We start from the raw sequence: 17,915 nt of genomic DNA, 5'->3' as shown, positions 1-17,915 counted from the left end.
CTCCGATTAGCCGGAACTTCAGCCACTTTCTTATTTCTAGGTTCAAATGCTAGAATTATTCGGTTATCAGGTTGTGGCTAAATGGCTAAGGTTCCTTTAGCAATTTTTAGAGCTCTGCCTAACCGGACCTTTAGCCATTTTGAAACCTCCGATTAGCCGGAACCTTAGCCACTTTCTTTAAAAATAAGATGACCTTTTGCCAAATGCAGTTATGTTTCGCAACTACCACGTCGTTTCCTGCGACTTGAAAAGAAAACTCAACCAGACTTTTTTGTCTCCATTAACCTGCCATACTAACTAAGAAAAGAAATCCTAATGAGACTAAATAATGAAAGATTTTCTCCAAGGAAGTCAAATGGGCGTTTTTTCCCCGGCGACTTGTAAACCGCATAAAAATTGAATAAAAATGATTGACATCTGGGAAAATGAGCTATCAAAAAATAAAATCTTTCAACTCCTAAGGATTTGTAAATACAAATCCATAATAAAAAAGTGAAATCGCAATAATTGCACCGCGGTCACGGTTCAAAAATTTCGCGATACCTCGTGCGATAGATTGGCGGTTGTTTTCCTCTAGCGGTATGGTAAACCTGCAGGTATTATATACGCAAGCTCTCGCATCGTATAACCAGAGAGGGAAGGAGGCAGGTATTGGCGCCACCTCCTGCACGGTTAAGCGACTTACGCCTTACCGCCTCTCCAACCCCACTCTCCGACCTCTCTCTCTTTCCTTCTCTCTCTCGCTTCAACTCCCCCCGAATCCCTCCCTCTATTCCTGGTGTCCCTCTCCCGCTGATGCTGCAACTCGAGCTCGAATAACCTAGCCTAACCCGCGGGCGAACTTCATTCCACGCCGACTGACCATCACCGACGGCTGTCCTCGTCGTCGTCGTCATTATCATCATCATCATCATCACACTAATTTAACAGAAAGAAAGAGAGAGATAGAGGGTCATAAAAAATAGACCGGGAGGGAAGAGTGGTACCGCGGGGGTCGCGGTGTCCTCTGCACTTTCCTTCTTTTTCCAAAAGAGAAGAATTTTAGCCGGTACTGCGATTTCTTCAGTATTGACTCTTTGATAGTGACTGAATAGTAGGCCTACTGAATAGCTTGCTAAATAGCTTGCTGAATAGCCTGATTAATAGCCTTAATAGTGACTTTATTAGTGACTGTTCAGTGATTATTCGTGACCTTGTGGGGGAGAAAACGAACTTTTGTGCCCAGTGCAACCGCGGAAGTGGTAGCAAAGAGATTTTGTAAACAAAAAAGTGATAGTGATTAATTGCGGGCAAAGTAAACAAAACTCAATCTAAGGATTTTGTGTTGAGTTTTTCAAGAGAAAAGTGCGGAAGAATTAAGGGACTAAAGAGAAAAAGAAGATGGACATGTCAGAAGATTGTTGGGACCACGTGGGGCTACTTCAAGAGGTCCCGGGAGCGGAACAACCGCCACCGCCACCCCCGGCTCCTGATTTTCTCATGCACCATCAACACGAGGTGGGTTTACGAACCCTTAACTATAAGCTCTATTAATTTTTTAGAAATTAATTTTACGAGTATGAAAATATTTAGTTTTACGTACAAGTGTACGTGTTAGTATTACTTTTACGTAAACGTAAACTAAAACCAGTAAAGAAAATAGAAAAGTATTACTGCTACGTTTAGTTTTACGGTTTAGAATTATTGCTACTATTGGGTATTTAAAATATTCGTACGTTTAGATTTGATTATTGGTATTATTTCTACATTCGGGTTTGCGAATTAGTATTACTTCTACGTTTCGGTTTTCGTATTAGTATTATTTCTATACGTTTACGTTTGAGTATTAGTATTACTTTTACGCATAATAAAACGTATTAGTATTATTTCTACGCTTACGTTTGAGTATTACTTTTATATGACAGACAACGTACTAGTATTACTTTTACGTTTGGGTTTTCGTATTAGTATAATTTCTACGTTTACGTTTGAGTATTAGTATTACTTTTACCCAAAATAAAACGTATGAGTATCATTTCTACGTTTACGTTTGAGTATTAGTATTACTTCTAAGTTGACGTTAGCGTATTAGTATTATTTTACCAAAAACAAAAACGTCTTAGTACTACTTTTACGTTAGCGTTACTTTTACTGTTTTTTTTACTGTTAGTATTACTTTTGCGAATACTATTTCGTTTTAGGAGTAATAGTACGTCTACGTTTGAGTAATAGAATTACTTCTAAGTTTACGTTAACGTATTAGTATTACTTTTGAATATAGGATCACGTTTTGATGGCATTAGTACCTCTACGTTTACGTTTGAGAGCTAGTTACGTTTGAGTATTAGTATTACTACGAAATTTACGTTTGCGTATTAGTATTACTTTACCAAAAACAAAAACGTTTCAGTATTATTTTTACGTAATCGAAGACGTATTAGTATTACTTTTATGTCTACATTTACGTAATATTATTCTTTCTTTATAATACGTTTACGTTTTAGTATTACTTTTACGTAAACCAACTACTTTTAACGTACGCAAATACATATTACGTTTACGTACTCGTATTCTCTTTACTTTTTTCTATATATATGCACCATTTAATAACACATTATACAATTGTTTCAATTTTTTTTCGATCAATCGGATAATAAATATTAAGACAAAAAAATTTCCCTAATTCGTAAAACATGTCTCAAAATTCTCCATATCAGTAAACAAAATTTTTTTCAACGCAAAAGATAAGAGATAACTGAATTGAGAAATCGAATGATTAATTTTTTTTTAAAAAATGTGGAGAAATTATTTTTGGGTTTTAAAATTCTTTCCTCAATTAAGTATATACTGCGCGCATTGATGATAAAGGACACTGTTGATGATAGGCGATGACATTTTAAAGATTATTTATAAAAGATAAATGAATCATCGATGATAAATGATTCAATCATGACAGATGATTTATTGATCATAAATGATCAACTTTTGTACATGGAGCTAACGGCCAATGGCTGACGAAAATTTTGACTATAACTATTTAATATATATATATATATATATATATATATATATATATATATATATATATATCTATAAATTTGCTCATAAAATTCGTATTTCGCTTTTTTGAATTTCGAATTTTATATTTTATTTTTAAACTATATATGGATAATAAATATTTAAATAATATTATAATCAAAATATATATTTTTTATGGGAATAAAAGATAATATTATATTTTTATAATTGACCCAGAGAATAGAAATTTTGATCATAATATTATTTAAATATTTACTGTCAAAATAGCTTGAAAATAAAATATATAAAATTTAATATTTAACTCAGAGCCTACTAAATATTTGTTTTAAATAAATTTTCTTTGGTTCAAATAAATAATTTAGTATAGATTCTATAAAAAATATATTTTTATTTAGCAAGAATGAATTATATTTGGTTTAAATAAAACATTTTCCTGACACCATAAAATTACTTAAGACTTTAAGGGTGGGGGAGGTTTAGCTATTTTTTACAATTAATAGAAATAATAGCGCTAATGTATATAAAATATCTTACGAGGGGTGAGGGGGGGGGTTAAAATTTCCCAAAAATGCCTCAAGTATTTTATGGACGACCTCATATTTATAAACATAAATATAAATTTATTAAATTAATTTCAAATAGGGTAAATGCACTAGTAGTCGGACACTTAAGGATACAATCTTAAATTATGTTTTATTTCTTGAAATAGCAAATATCTACTGTGTTTATAAGCACATTATTAATTAAAGGAGTTCTTCAGGATTAAAAATCATATAAATTTGTTACAAATACTTGAGTATTTAATAAAATATAAACATTTTAATAAAAAATTACGACTGCTTTAGTAGTCGGACACTTTTTCCCCTTGTTTCTATAGTCGGACATCTGTCAGATATTTTGAATTTATAAAAAGAAAAAGATAATTTTTTAATTGCTATCTGCTGGAAAATCGAATTAAAGCATATTAGAAGTTATTAATATAATATTTAAACCCTATAAGTTTTAATATTTATGATTAATTATCAACAAAACTTTGTGCCACTCATCGCGCTACTCGAAAATGGTTGTATCTATAGTCGGACACCATGATTTTTAAAACATTGAATAAAATATTTCTTGTTTAATTATTTTCGAAAATAACACTATTTTAATAAAATATAAACTTCACACATTCGTCTAGTATACTTTTTAAAGTAATTATCACAATCCATTATTATTTATTTGCCAAAAAACACGAAAGTGTCCGACTACTAGTACTGTCCGACTATACCCGCACTTACCCTATATTAATAATTTAATATTAAATATTAGGTAAATTAAAATTTAATTTGAAATATATTAAATAAATATAATATATACAGATAAATATAAATATATGTAGGTATTAATATAAACATACATATAAATATAATAAAAAAACTAAATTTATAATAAATAAAATTAAAACTCACGTGTATAAAATATTTGTCGCATGAAAAGTAAATTCAAAATAAATTGAATTGTCTAGATCAATGCGGGCTATTAGGCCGAACGTATATAACACTAAATGTCATTTTGTAAAAGTGAAAAATCATTAAGTTGATAAAATTAAATTTGCAAAAACTTGAATGTTATAGGTGTATTTGCAGAAACAGAAATTTATACCCTAAGTATAAATTCAACGACTGTTTGAGTTACAGGTCATAAATCATTTATTTTGTGTGTGTAATTATTATTCATGTTATTTCTTCATACATCCTTGCTTTATTAAATACGACAAATCGTTTCTTTATATACACCTATTAAAGGCGTATCGTTTCTTTTTTTATTATATATAATCTATGATTTGTAAAACATGAAACAAGCCGTAAAGAGCAATCATGATATACGTAATCTTAATCTAATTACAATAATCAAATTTTTACTCGTGTTAAGTAATATCGTTATATATAGTTTAAAATCTTGAAAAGTAAATAAAAAAAGCTATCTTTATTCCTAATTGTTATAGTTTGAAAAAAAAATTCTATCTTCAAAAAATGAGTGATTCTAACCACTCATTTTTTTAAGATAGAATTTTTGTGCCTGGCACCAATTTTGATAAATAAAAACTTAAATATAGAGATTAGAAAAAATTTTGCAAGGAAATAATCATAATTTTTGTTTTTAGATATTTTTTAAATGTATCTGATGACAATGTCATGAAAAAGATTGTACATAAATATTCATACTATTTTATTAAAAAAGCAGGCAAACTCTCAACGTAATTTTCTATGTTCGAGAAGGTTAATTATTTATTATGTTTATCAAACATTTAAGATCAGTGTTAATTATTTTTATTGCGGTAGAACACGCATGTGACGCTACATATACTTTAGTACAAGATAACTCGTCGTTCGATCCATCCCATATAGAATAAATATATTTCACATTAAATAACGAACGTCTCTATTTAGCATAAAAATTCGAAGCTATTTATTTTTTTCTGTCTTTTTTTTTCTCAACTATATCTCCCAAATAATATTTAAGTTTAACCGTTTGCATAAATTTAAGCGCAAAGAAATGCGTTTCACACTCTCGTATATGAAACACTTAAAAAAATTTTGTTTTCATTTTCTTTATATATTTAAAATATTTCACATACCTTAATTTTGGTTTATTCTAAATAATCTTTATGAAATCTTTGGACATCTTTATTTGTCTTTTAAAATAATGGAATTTTTTGCTTAAATAAATATTTTATTTCTTATACTGAGAGAGAAGATACTAATTTAGTGTTTAGTACACTGTTAAAAATTTTTGTTCCAAATTTTATACAAAAATGTTTGAAGCAATTATCATATACAATTTTGAAAAACTACAACACACATTTTTAAATTTAATACAAATTTTCTTATTAAATTTTAAAACACATTTCTTTAAAATTTTCAAATTATTCTTTGGAAAATTAATACAAAGTGTTTGAATGAAATTTCAAATAGTTTTGTTTGAAACTTCAAACAGTTTTGTTTGAAATTTCAAACAAATCTGTTTGAAATACCAAAACGATTTAAATATTTAAATGAAACATCTAAACTGTTTATATTGTGTTTTGACATGTTACAATAAATGTAAATTAATTAAAAAAAAAGTTTTATTGGCATTTTTACGGAAATTCGACACTACGATTTGAACCCTTAGTCGTATATAGTGTTGTCTGTGTATAGTGTGTCTTGTATGGAGCCATCAACCTTGGGAGCTGCGCCTAGACGCGCTCGACCAAGGGAGGCTATGAAAATCTCTTGCAAAGTATCAGTAGTAAGAAACATGTGGACCATTCCCTTTTTTTGACTTCTTCTAAATTTCTAAAGATTCAATATCTTTAAAATTCTTCACCAACCGATTCTTGTATTCTTTACTTTTTTTCTTTTCACGTTTCTGTTAAATTTATGATATGTATTAAGATGTTTAAGAAATATTTAAACAATACTTTATGAACAGCAGATTTTTTATGGAAAAATATTTTTCTATTTAATTTATCAGTTTTTAAATTTTAATCTGTACAATATAATTAACTATATTAATTAATTATATTATATCATCCAAAAAGCTGTTTTCCTCTTAACAAGTTTTGTCAAATTTAACTAATTAAACTGATTAAAAAAAATTTTAGTTATTTCAACATTTGAAAATGTATTTACTTATAAATAATGTTTTAAACTAATTTAGAGAATTATTAAACACATATGTTTTAAGCAATTTCGTATAAAAACTCAAAAAAATTTTAATTAAGTACTTTTTAATGAAAAAGTTGTAAATTTACTTACAATATTTTAAAACATATGTGTATTGAATTATTTTACACATAAATTTTTCAAACACTTTTTTATGAAAAGGTTGTAAATTTACATATTTTTCAAACTTATGTATTTGAAGTTAATCCATACAAAAATTTTTGAAAATTTCAAACACTTTTGTTTGAAAATATTGTAAATTTACAAATCTTTCAAACATATGTATTTGAAGTTAATCCATACAAAAATTTTTGAAAATTTCAAACACTTCTGTTTGAAAATATTGTAAATTTACAAATCTTTCAAACACGCGTTTTTGAAATTATTTCATATACAAAATTTGTAAATTTTCAATCACTTTTTGTATTAAAGTGTTGTAAATTTACAATCTTTTTTAACAGTGTACTTAATATTTATTTATTCCTGTTGTTATTTTTCATTCAATTTCTCTTTAATTTTATACTTCTTTTTATTGTTCTTATTTATAATCTACTAATAATTTAGAAATTTTATTTTGTTATTTTTAAATCAAAAAATGGATTAAAATTGTTAAATTTTAATATTTTTTAAACTAATACTCTCCAATAATGCAAACTTCGGTTAGTTCCCCAAAAAAAGCTTTGAATCAATCATCAAGATCAGAATTTTGCAGCTGTCATTCCTTGCCATCGAATTGAATCGAAATATAACAAGATAGTTTGTTTGATCAACTTCGAAAACCTGCAATAAACTTAATCGGGAACGATCCACTTTTGATCAGCGAGGGTTGTGTATGTTTGTGTGTAGATAAAAATTCCCAATGTCATTATATCATTTCCGATTGGTTTTTGATTGTCATTTATATAGAAGAAAATAATCTCGTTGTTTCAATTTTAAAACACACGTAACAAGCAACTTTTTCTAGAGTTTCAAGTATATGATGTGGAGTTAACTCTTCCCTGTAATCATCATCTAGAAATTATAGGCATTTAGGTTGGGCATGAATGAACCGATAGGAAAGGTTTATGGCATAAAGTGGATGGTATCGGTGGCATTGGACGCGCGGCGTTAAGGGCGCGTGCAGCCTTTTTTTTGGGTTCTGACGTTCGTCTACCTTAGTTGCCTTCCCTCTTTTTTTTGTTTATACTTCTCTCGTTCCTTTTATTATCCCTATACTCTTCACTCGTCTTCTCCTTTTGCAGAAAATATATCTGCACCTGCCTTCTGATCGTGACCATATTCACTTCAGATATATGTTTCCTTTCATATATTTATAAGCTATATATAATATTATTATTCCTTATCTTCAGTGAATAATGTTATTATACGTGATTGTACTTTATACAACCCTTTGCATTAGGGATCGTACTTTTTATTAAGATTTTGGAACAATCTGATACTGTAAGAATCAGATCTTTTTAACTGTAACTCGTTTTTGATACGCATTTGTAGGTATATTAGTAGTGGAAAGTAAATCTTAGGAAAAGATTTGACAAAAACTATTCAGACTGGAACCATTTTTTGACCAACGGTCTTGAGAGTTTGATTTTAACTTTTTAAAACTTAAAATTAACTTATAATCTAGTTTTAAGCTTAAAGATAGGATAAGTACTTTTCAAATATTTTAGTTTTAAGATGCAAACTGTTACCAGTTTGCATCTTAAAACCAAAATATTTGAAAAATAGTTGAGTTAACTTAATCAAATTGCGACGAATTGATACCAAAAATATGGATCAAATCAAAATTTGATTTAAACTCCTGGCATTAATTTGATACTTTCAGACTTCGTACTCAATAATAAATTTTAAAAAAGTATCAAAAAGTAGCTTTCAAACTAAAGAAAGAAAGAATTGAATTTTTATGAAGATTTTTACAAAAAAATTTTAAATAATTGAATTCTGTTTGGAAATTTTATGAAAATAGTAGAATTGAATTAAAAATCATTGAATTGCGAAAAGTTTTTAAAAATAATCTTATTTTACAAACAATTCAATTACAATTTTTTGAATAATTGAATTCTTGCGAACGATTTTATTTGAATTTTTCAAAATAATTGAATTTCCAAGAAGAAATTTAATACTTTTAAAAATAATTGAATTCTTGTTATGAATATTGTTGTTTATGGAAACAATTGAATTTTGATAAGAATTTTATTGAAATGCCGCAAAATAATTGAATTTTTGGGAATAATTTCGTTATTTATCTACGTAAGTGAATTCTTTCGAAGAATTATTTATATAAATAATTGAATTCCTGTGAATAATTCTAATATTTTTGTAAATAATTGAATTCTTTCAAAGAATTTTAAAAAACATTTTTTTAAATAATTGTTTTTTGAGGAATTGAAATTCAATTTTTAAGAATAATTACATTTTTTTATCAATTCGTGTAAAATTGTATTAAAAAGTAATTGAAATCCGGCGATGAATTTTATTATTTATCAAAATAATTAAATTAATTCTAATATTTTTGTAAATAATTGAATTCTTCCAAAGAATTTTAAAAAACATTTTTTTAAATAATTGTTTTTTGAGGAATTGAAATTCAATTTTTAAGAATAATTACATGTTTTTATCAATTCGTGTAAAATTGTATTAAAAAGTAATTGAAATCCGGCGATGAATTTTATTATTTATCAAAATAATTAAATATTTGCTAAGAATTTTAATAAAATTTTTAAAAATAATTGAATTCCTAAAAAGCATTTTATTATTTATGAAAATAATTGAATTCTTGCCGACGATTTTATTAGAATTTTTTAAAATAATTGAATTTCCAAGAAGAAATTCATTTGTCTTAAAAATAATTGAATTCTTGTGATGAATATTGTAATTTATGAAAACAATAGAATTTTTCAACAAATTTTATTAAAATGCCTCAAAAAAATTAAAATTTCGTGAATAATTTTGTTATATATAGAAATAATTGAATTCTTTCGAAGAATATATTTTATTAAAATCTAAAAGAATATTTGAATTATTTCAACAAAATTTTATTAAAATTGAATTTAAAACAATAGATTTCTTTCGAACAATTTTATTAAAATATTTAAAAATAATTAAATTCCTGTAAAAAATTCTAATATTTTTGTAAATAATTGAATTCTTCTAAAGAATTTAAAAAAAGTATTTTTTATAAAAATTGTTCTTTTCGAGTAATTGAAATTAAATTTTTTAGAATAACTCCATTTTTTATTAATTTCTGCAAAATTGTATTAAAAATAATTAAAATCCTTCGATGAATTTTATTATTTACCAAAATAATTGAATAGTTGCAAAGAATTTTATTAAAATTTTCGCGAAAATAATTGAATTCCTGACAAGAATTTTATTATTTATAAAAATAATTGAATTAAAGCGAAAAATTTTATTAAAATGTTTTAAAAGAATTGATTTTCTGTGGAAATTTTATTATTTATGAAAATAATTGAATTTTTGATGAATTTTATCAATATTGTTTTGAATAATTAAATTCTTTTGCGAAATTTTATGAAAATACTAGATATTGAAAATAATTGAATTTCGAATATTTTTTTGAAAATAATTGGATCGTTTTAAAGAATTTTTTTTATAATTTTTGAGAATAGTTTTTTGATTTCTAGTATTAGCGAATTGAAAATAGTGTAAATTCTAAAAAAAAAACAGAAATAGTAGCTTCTAGTAGCTGAAATCTAAAAAAAGTACCCAAATAGTACACAGAGAGAAAATTATATTAAACTTTGTAAAAGTGTTTCACAATTTAGGGAAAAAATGAGACAAAGCGAAATTTGGATATAAAAAATACTAAACTTTAAAAAAACTTATGTGAAAGTATACATGGAGAAAAAAGATTGTTACGTTGACAAAAAGATTGTTAATACAGAACTAACAAATTTATTTTGTTATCCTAACAATTCAAATTTTTTCAAATATAACAATAAATCTGTTGAGGTAACAAAAAATTTTTGGAACAACAAAATAATTTGTTAGTTCTATATTAACAATCCTTTTTTTTATGTAATTATATCAAATAAGAATTATTGATAAATAATAAATAATAAATTGTTAAATTTTAATATATAATTTTACTTTATTTCATATTATTTCTTTCACTGTTTAGTATTTTCTATGTCAAAATTTAGGTTTGTTGCAATTTTCCCTAAAATTGTAAAATACTTTTACAAAATTTAATATATATTTTCTCTCTGTGTAGCATAACATAAAAAATTATTAAATAGTCGGTTTTAATAGATGAGTGCGAAGCCTTTACTTTCAAAAAAATGTGTTTATAGTTTCGTAGTCAAAAGTTATGTTAAATTAAAATGCGTTCTTACATTAAAATTTCGTACAGACCGGAAATATTTTTCTATATTAAAAAGCAATAAACAAACATACCAAATTCAAAAATGAGCGCATATTTTTGAGTTAGCATATCCGTTAAAATATACACACAAGCGTGACACAAAATAAAAGCGACGTGAAAAGACAAACCATATGCTTTTCTTGAAACTGAATCACCTGCTCTAAAGAGACGCGAAAGCGATCGATATCGGACACACACTTAACATTTTCGCGATTCTCGTCGTCTGCTTATACGCACATTTGTATGAGACCTTCGACTGAGTTTTGTCTCTGTATTTATCTATATATATATATATATATATATATATATATATATATATATATATATATATATATATATATATATATATATATATATATATATATATATATATATATATATGCGTACATGGCGGGGTCGCGCATAAAGAATACCCGCATCCCTCGTTCAAATGGCGTCTCGACAAACTGTCCGATTGATATATCGGTGGCAGCAAGGAAACCCGACTCTCATTCGCACGTGAACGAATCTGGCCTGACCACTTTGCGAATCTCCACAAAATGTCACGATTTTTATCGCGGAAATCCTCCCCCCCCTCTCTCTTCACGATTCCTTATTGTGACCAACCTTAACGTCAAAGTCACTAAAACCCAAATGGTCGATAAAATTTTTATACCACTTTTGAGACTTTACTTCTGCCAATGATTCTCCAAAGTTCCATTAAACTGAATAAAATCTAGCTTTTTTCAAAACTTTCAACATACAACTTGTTGCAACTTGCAAGAAATGAATTTATGGCTATTGTATAGAAATTTTGATGATTTAAATTTAATTACTTCTAAATAAACTTCAATGACTCCTATAAACGAAATTTAATGCTATTAGCATACTAGACTTTATAAAATGACATTATAGATGTCATTATACTCAAATAAATAATACCTTCACATGTGTTGAGAATAGGTAATATGCAAATGGAATAAAAAAATCCCCTTTTTTCGGGGATGAGAACTGAATTATTAACAGATATAAATAAATGGACTTCTTCTCATTTCTCTTTTGGTATGAAACATGACTGATTAATTGCTTTTCAATGGGCTGATGATAAACGACGCGATGATAAAACGCCTCGTGTTTACACCTACACCGTTAATACCCATATATTTTCTGCACATAAATTTGCAAGTACACGTACACAAAGTTGTACCATTATTTTGCATGCATACTCAGGAGCATCATACTTTGCCCTTTTTGCATACCTATAATATGTATAGACTATAGGCAACAAAGTGGATTGATCTCAAAAGTTATTTGTCCATTTTGTATTCTAAACTTACATACCGAGGTCCGATTTTGTAATTTGACTCTAATTTTCAATTTCATTTTGATTTCGACATTAACTTTGACTTTAAAGTTAGTCTTAACTTTTACTTTTACTTTGACTTTAAATTTAAAGACTATCGAAATTAAAGTAAAAGCCAAAGTCAATGGCAAAATGTAAGTCAAAGTCAATGTCAAAGTGAAATTCAAAGTCAAAGTTAAAGTCAACGTAAAAGTCGAAAGACTGACTTTAAATTTAAATTTGACTATCAAAATGATGGTAAGTACAAACTAAAAGTCAAGAAGTGGGGGTAAATAATAAATATCCAAAGAATGTCTCAGACTTCGCACTCGATAATTGATTTTAAAAAAAGTAGCAAAAAGCATCTTTCAAGCTAAAAAAATTGGTAAAAAAGTAGCTATCGAAAAATTAAACTAGCTGACCAAAAAAACTCGGTTTTAGACACTTTGAAAAACTGACAAAAATTCCATTCCATATTTTTTATTTTAACAACTTTTTCCTAATTTTCATAAAAAATATTTACTTCTTTCTTATCCAGCTAATAAATTGAATTCCTGCAACAAATTTTATTATTCATGAAAGAATTTAAATATTTTTAAAAATAATTTAATTCTTGAGAAGAATTTTATAAAAATTTTTAAATAATTGATTTCTTTCGACTAATTTTATGCAAATTCTAATTTAAATAATTGAATTCCTGAGAAATTTTTCTTATTCATAAAAAAAAATTGAACTCCTACGAAGATTTCTACAACAAAATTTTAAATAATAGAATTCTGCTTAGAAATTTTATGAAAAATAGTGGATATTGAAAATCATTGAATTGCAAAAAGTTTTTAAAAATAATCTTATTTTACAAACAATTGAATTACAATTTTTTGAATAATTGAATTCTTACGAATGAGTTTATTAGAATTTTTTTAAATTATTGAATTTCCAAGAAGAAATTTATTACTTTTAAAAATAATTAAATTCTTGTTATGAATATTGTTATTTATGGAAATAATTGAATTTTGATAAGATTTTTATTAAAATGCCTCAAAATAATTGAATGTTTGGGAATAATTTTGTTATTTATCTTTAATAATTCAATTCTTTCGAAGAATTATTTATGTAAATAATTGAATTCTTGGGAAGAATTTTATTAAAATTTAAAAGAATTATTGAATTATTTAAAAAAAAAATTTAATTTAAATTTTATTTAAAATAAATGATTGCTTTCGAACAATTTTAGTAAAATATTTAAAGTAATTGAATTCCTGTGAGAAATTCTAATATTGTTGTAAATAATGGAATTCTTCCAAAGAATATTAAAAAAACTTTTTTTTTAAATAATTGATTTTTTCGAGGAATTGAAATTAAATTTTTAAGAATAAATACATTTTTTAGTCAATTTCTGTAAAACTGTATTAAAAATAATTTAAATCCTACGATGAATTTTATTATTTATAAAAATAATTGAATAGTTGCTATAAGAATTTTATTCAAAATTTTCGAAAACAATTAAATTCTTGAGAAGAATTTTATTATTTATAAAAATAATTGAATTCTTGCAAAAAATTTTATTAAAAATGTTTAAAAAGAATTGAATTTCTGTGAAAATTTTCTTTAATTTGTAAAATAATTGAATTCTTCATAAGAATTTTCTAAACATTATTTTAAATAATTATTTTTTTGCTGTATAATAAATATTATAAAAATTTTATTTTAAATAATTAAATTCTTGGGGAAATCTTTATTTGTGAAAATAATTAAATTTGTCGAATAATTAATTTAAAATATAGTATAAAAAAGAAATTTTATTATTTACGAAAATTATTGAATGTCTGTAATGAAAATAATGAAATATTTGAGTAGAATTTTATTAAAAATTTTTTTAAATAATTGAATTCTTTTGGAAAATTTTATTAAAATTTTCAAGAATAATTTCATTTTTCAAGGAATTTGATTAAAATTCATGAAAATATAAAACTATTAAATTTGATTAAAGTAGTTACAGTATTTACTGTATTTTTAACATTAAATTAAAATGTTAAAAATAATTGAAATTGTGCTATGAGTTTTATTATAATTATGAAAATAATTGAATTTCTAAAAAGGATTTTGTTATTTATGAGAATAATTAAATGTTTGCGTATAATTTACCAAATTTTTTTTAAAAATATTCTATTGGAAAATTTTATTGAAATAGTAAATATTGAGAATCATTGAATTAAGGAAAATTTTTGAAATAATTGAAATGTTGCCAATAATTTTATTAAAGTTTTTGAAAATAATTGAATTTCGTAGAAAAATTTTATTATTTATAAAGATAATTGAACTTCTTGAGATTTTTTTTTAAATTTTAAACATAATTGAATTTGTGTGAAGAATATAATTATGTATGAAAATAATTAAATGCTTGCTTAGAATTTTATCAAAATTTTTTTTAAAAAATTGAATTTCTATGAAAAATATTATTAGTGAAAGTATTTGAATTATTATGAAGAATTGTATAAAAATTTTGTTAAATAATTGAATATTTCGAAATTTTTTCAAAATGCTATTTTAAATTAATTGAATTCCTGAAGAAATTTTATTATTTATGAAAATAATTGAATTTTGGATGAATTTTGTCAATTTTTTTTCAAATAATTGAATTCATAACGTAAAAAAAGTAGTAAATAGTAGGTAGAGTGGGAAGCCTGAAAAATAAAAATTACTGAAAAGATTTACAGTAAATAATAAAAAAAGTAAAACAGAAAAAAAGAGAAAAAAATCTCGAAAACAGAAAAAAAGAACAGAAAAGAAGAAAACATACATTCCAGAGAAAAATGACGACATTGGAGAAGAGTGACAAATGTTGTAACTTAAATAAAAGGTCGAATTCCAATAAACTACACGTCATCACAATCGCAATAAAATGTCGCGTGCAAAGATTCGACAAAAGTTTCACACCGTCGGAAGTGTTTACTGCCACTCATATAAGACTAAAAAATAGTGAGAGAGAGAGGGGGTGGGGGTGGGAGAAAGAAACGAAAAAGGTACGTTTAAGGAATATAAAAATCGACGCCAATGTGACCCACTACTTTGCCTATGAGCATGTAATAACCATATTCTCACATACACGATCAGAGTCAGGCTTATATGGCCCGCCGTGGGAAACTCATACGTGAGCCACGAGAAACAAAACTGCTCCCTATCCTCCCACTTTATTCGCTTCTCCTCATTTGACCTTTCGTTATTAGTTTATTACACCATCTGAACAAAAAAATAAAAAAAAAATAAAAATAAAGGTAACTAAATCTTTTCTTTCGAGGTAGACATTTTGTTTTCATCAGTCTTCACTTTAATTTATTGTTATCTTCTTTTAACCTTTACTTTTTTTTTAGCTAATTTAACCATTAAATAATAAAACTACAACTATTTACCGAATGGTTTAAATAAATCTTACTTTCAGACAAATTTCAATTAAAACCCTCTCTGCATTAGAAGCGTTGACTGTATTTTAATTTTGAAATTATGATTTTCCTAAAGTTATGACTTAATTTAGTTACACACACATTCGAAAAGGAACCTCCTATTTGAAGAAATATTTTTCCAGCACAAAACTTTGTCTGCAATAAAAGACAAAAGCGTAAATGCATTAGAATTGGAGCGTCATTAAATATTTGGTCCATGAAATTGAAAAAATCGTATAACAATTTAGTTATAAGTTTGTGGACATAGTTTTGGAAAAAAACAGTAAAAGTTTCCAAATAATGTGTAACAATGTAGAAAAGTTCATTGTACATGCAATTAGTTTCGCTCCGACCTTGAATACTTCCACTGGTCGCCTTTCGGTTCCCTAAGAGGCTGAAATTGAAAATTCCCTAATAGCGGAGTGTCATAAATATATAGTTTCTCACCACCGAGCTCCATTGATGACGTGGTTAAAATTCTAGATTTACAGATTTAGAGACGATATGAGAACATATTGCTAAAATGTGGACTCGTTCCTTGAGACCCATAAATAATTGTGAAACCTCACATTTTCCATGGGTTTATGACAGTCATTTTACACAAAAACTATGTTCTCATTTCGTTTGTTTGATTAGGTCCAACTTCATATTTATACTATGTTTACTCTATATATGCGAAAAAATGGAGTTATTGTCAAAATTTTCTGTTTCTAGTAGAGATTTTTTTTCTTTCTTTCTTCAGTGAAGATTTTTTCTTCAACAGATTTCTCTGTTGAAACACTGCATTCTGTAAGGAATGCATTTTTTTTTTGTTATAACAGAAAGAAAAGTTAACAATTCAATGTAGCACAGGGTTGCCACAGGTCAGGGAAATCAGGGATTTCTAATAAAAGGACTGGAAAAAATTTAAGTTTTAAAATTCATAAGAAAATTCTAAATTTTTGTGCCTTTTTGTTTGGCTCATAAACTCCAAAAGGGGAGTTAATTATTAAATTAACTCCCTTTTGGAGTTGATTCTTATTTTTACTGTGTAAATTTTAACTCCCTTCATCCAACTCCATTCGTTTTAACTCCCAAATGAGTGCGATTTTTATAGAATCCCCTGCGGAGTTAAAATGTAACTCCCTTTTTTTACAGTGTATTTTGGATTAAGTTTGGTATCAATTTCATGAATTCTATCCAATGTGGTCGCAAATTCTCAATTTTATCAATTTGTTACCAATTATATCCAGTATGGTACCAATTTTAACAATAATTACTTAAAAAGTTGAAAATAATAAAATATAATTAGTAAATATTAAATAAAAAAGGTAAAATATAAATAATAAGTTTATAGTGAATGGATAGGCAAATAAAATGGACCTTAATATACATCCCAGAGAGAAAGAATTTAATTTCTTTATCTCTAATTCATAGGCTTTACGATAGACAATTTTTAATTCAGTCAAGGTTGTGTCTCTTTAGTTCTAATTAAAAACCGGAGAAGATGCTGATGAGGGAATTAAGAAGCGGCGATTCAAAACCAAAGGTGCGATAAGTCCCATGAAATAGGGTTAAGATAACCTGGTCCGTTTTTATTTTATTTTTTTTTTTAATTCTCCTTAGTCTCTCTCTCTCTCTCTCTCTCTCACTCTCTTTCACTGAAGAAAACCAGTTTTGAGACGTGGAAAGAACTTCGGGACCGGAAGTTGACGAGTTATCTGTCTGAAAAAGAAACCGTCTTAAGCGACTGTGAGCACGTTGAAACATGTCAGCCAGATCGGATAGTGGACAACCACAGGTGTACCGCCCTTTAATTATCGCCGGCTAATAAATTTCACTCGAGTTTCATTTAATCGTCTTCGCACTCAACTTCTTGATCAGTTTTATTATATAAAAACTATTTATCGTTGAATAATCATATTTTTGTCTCTATCCAGAAAACATAAATGCGGAATACCTATAGATTAGAAATAAACCTATGTAGTTTCTGCAGGGTAGCCACAAAAATTTAATGTTATTTTTCCCTAACGTTTCCCTGATTTCCAGACTGAATTTCCCTGATTTTTATGTTTCCCTGACACTAA

At 26.3% G+C, this 17,915-nt stretch overlaps 1 protein-coding gene across 2 annotated transcripts in view; it reads left to right on the top strand.

The window, feature by feature from the left end:
- Positions 1–863: 863 nt before the first annotated feature.
- LOC122507430 (homeobox protein araucan-like) overlaps positions 864–17,915 on the top strand; it is a 118,761-nt gene continuing 101,709 nt past the window's right edge. For both annotated transcript variants that reach the window (XM_043620144.1, XM_043620135.1), the window contains exon 1: positions 864–1,497. In XM_043620144.1, the coding sequence (XP_043476079.1) occupies positions 1,381–1,497 (117 nt within the window). In that variant the 5' untranslated portion in view covers positions 864–1,380. The remainder of the gene's footprint in view (positions 1,498–17,915) is intronic.

This window comes from Leptopilina heterotoma, unplaced genomic scaffold, assembly GCF_015476425.1.
Source record: "Leptopilina heterotoma isolate Lh14 unplaced genomic scaffold, ASM1547642v1 Lhet_114, whole genome shotgun sequence".
Classification (NCBI taxonomy): domain Eukaryota; kingdom Metazoa; phylum Arthropoda; class Insecta; order Hymenoptera; family Figitidae; genus Leptopilina; species Leptopilina heterotoma.
This window is presented reverse-complemented; position numbering and strand designations above follow the sequence as displayed.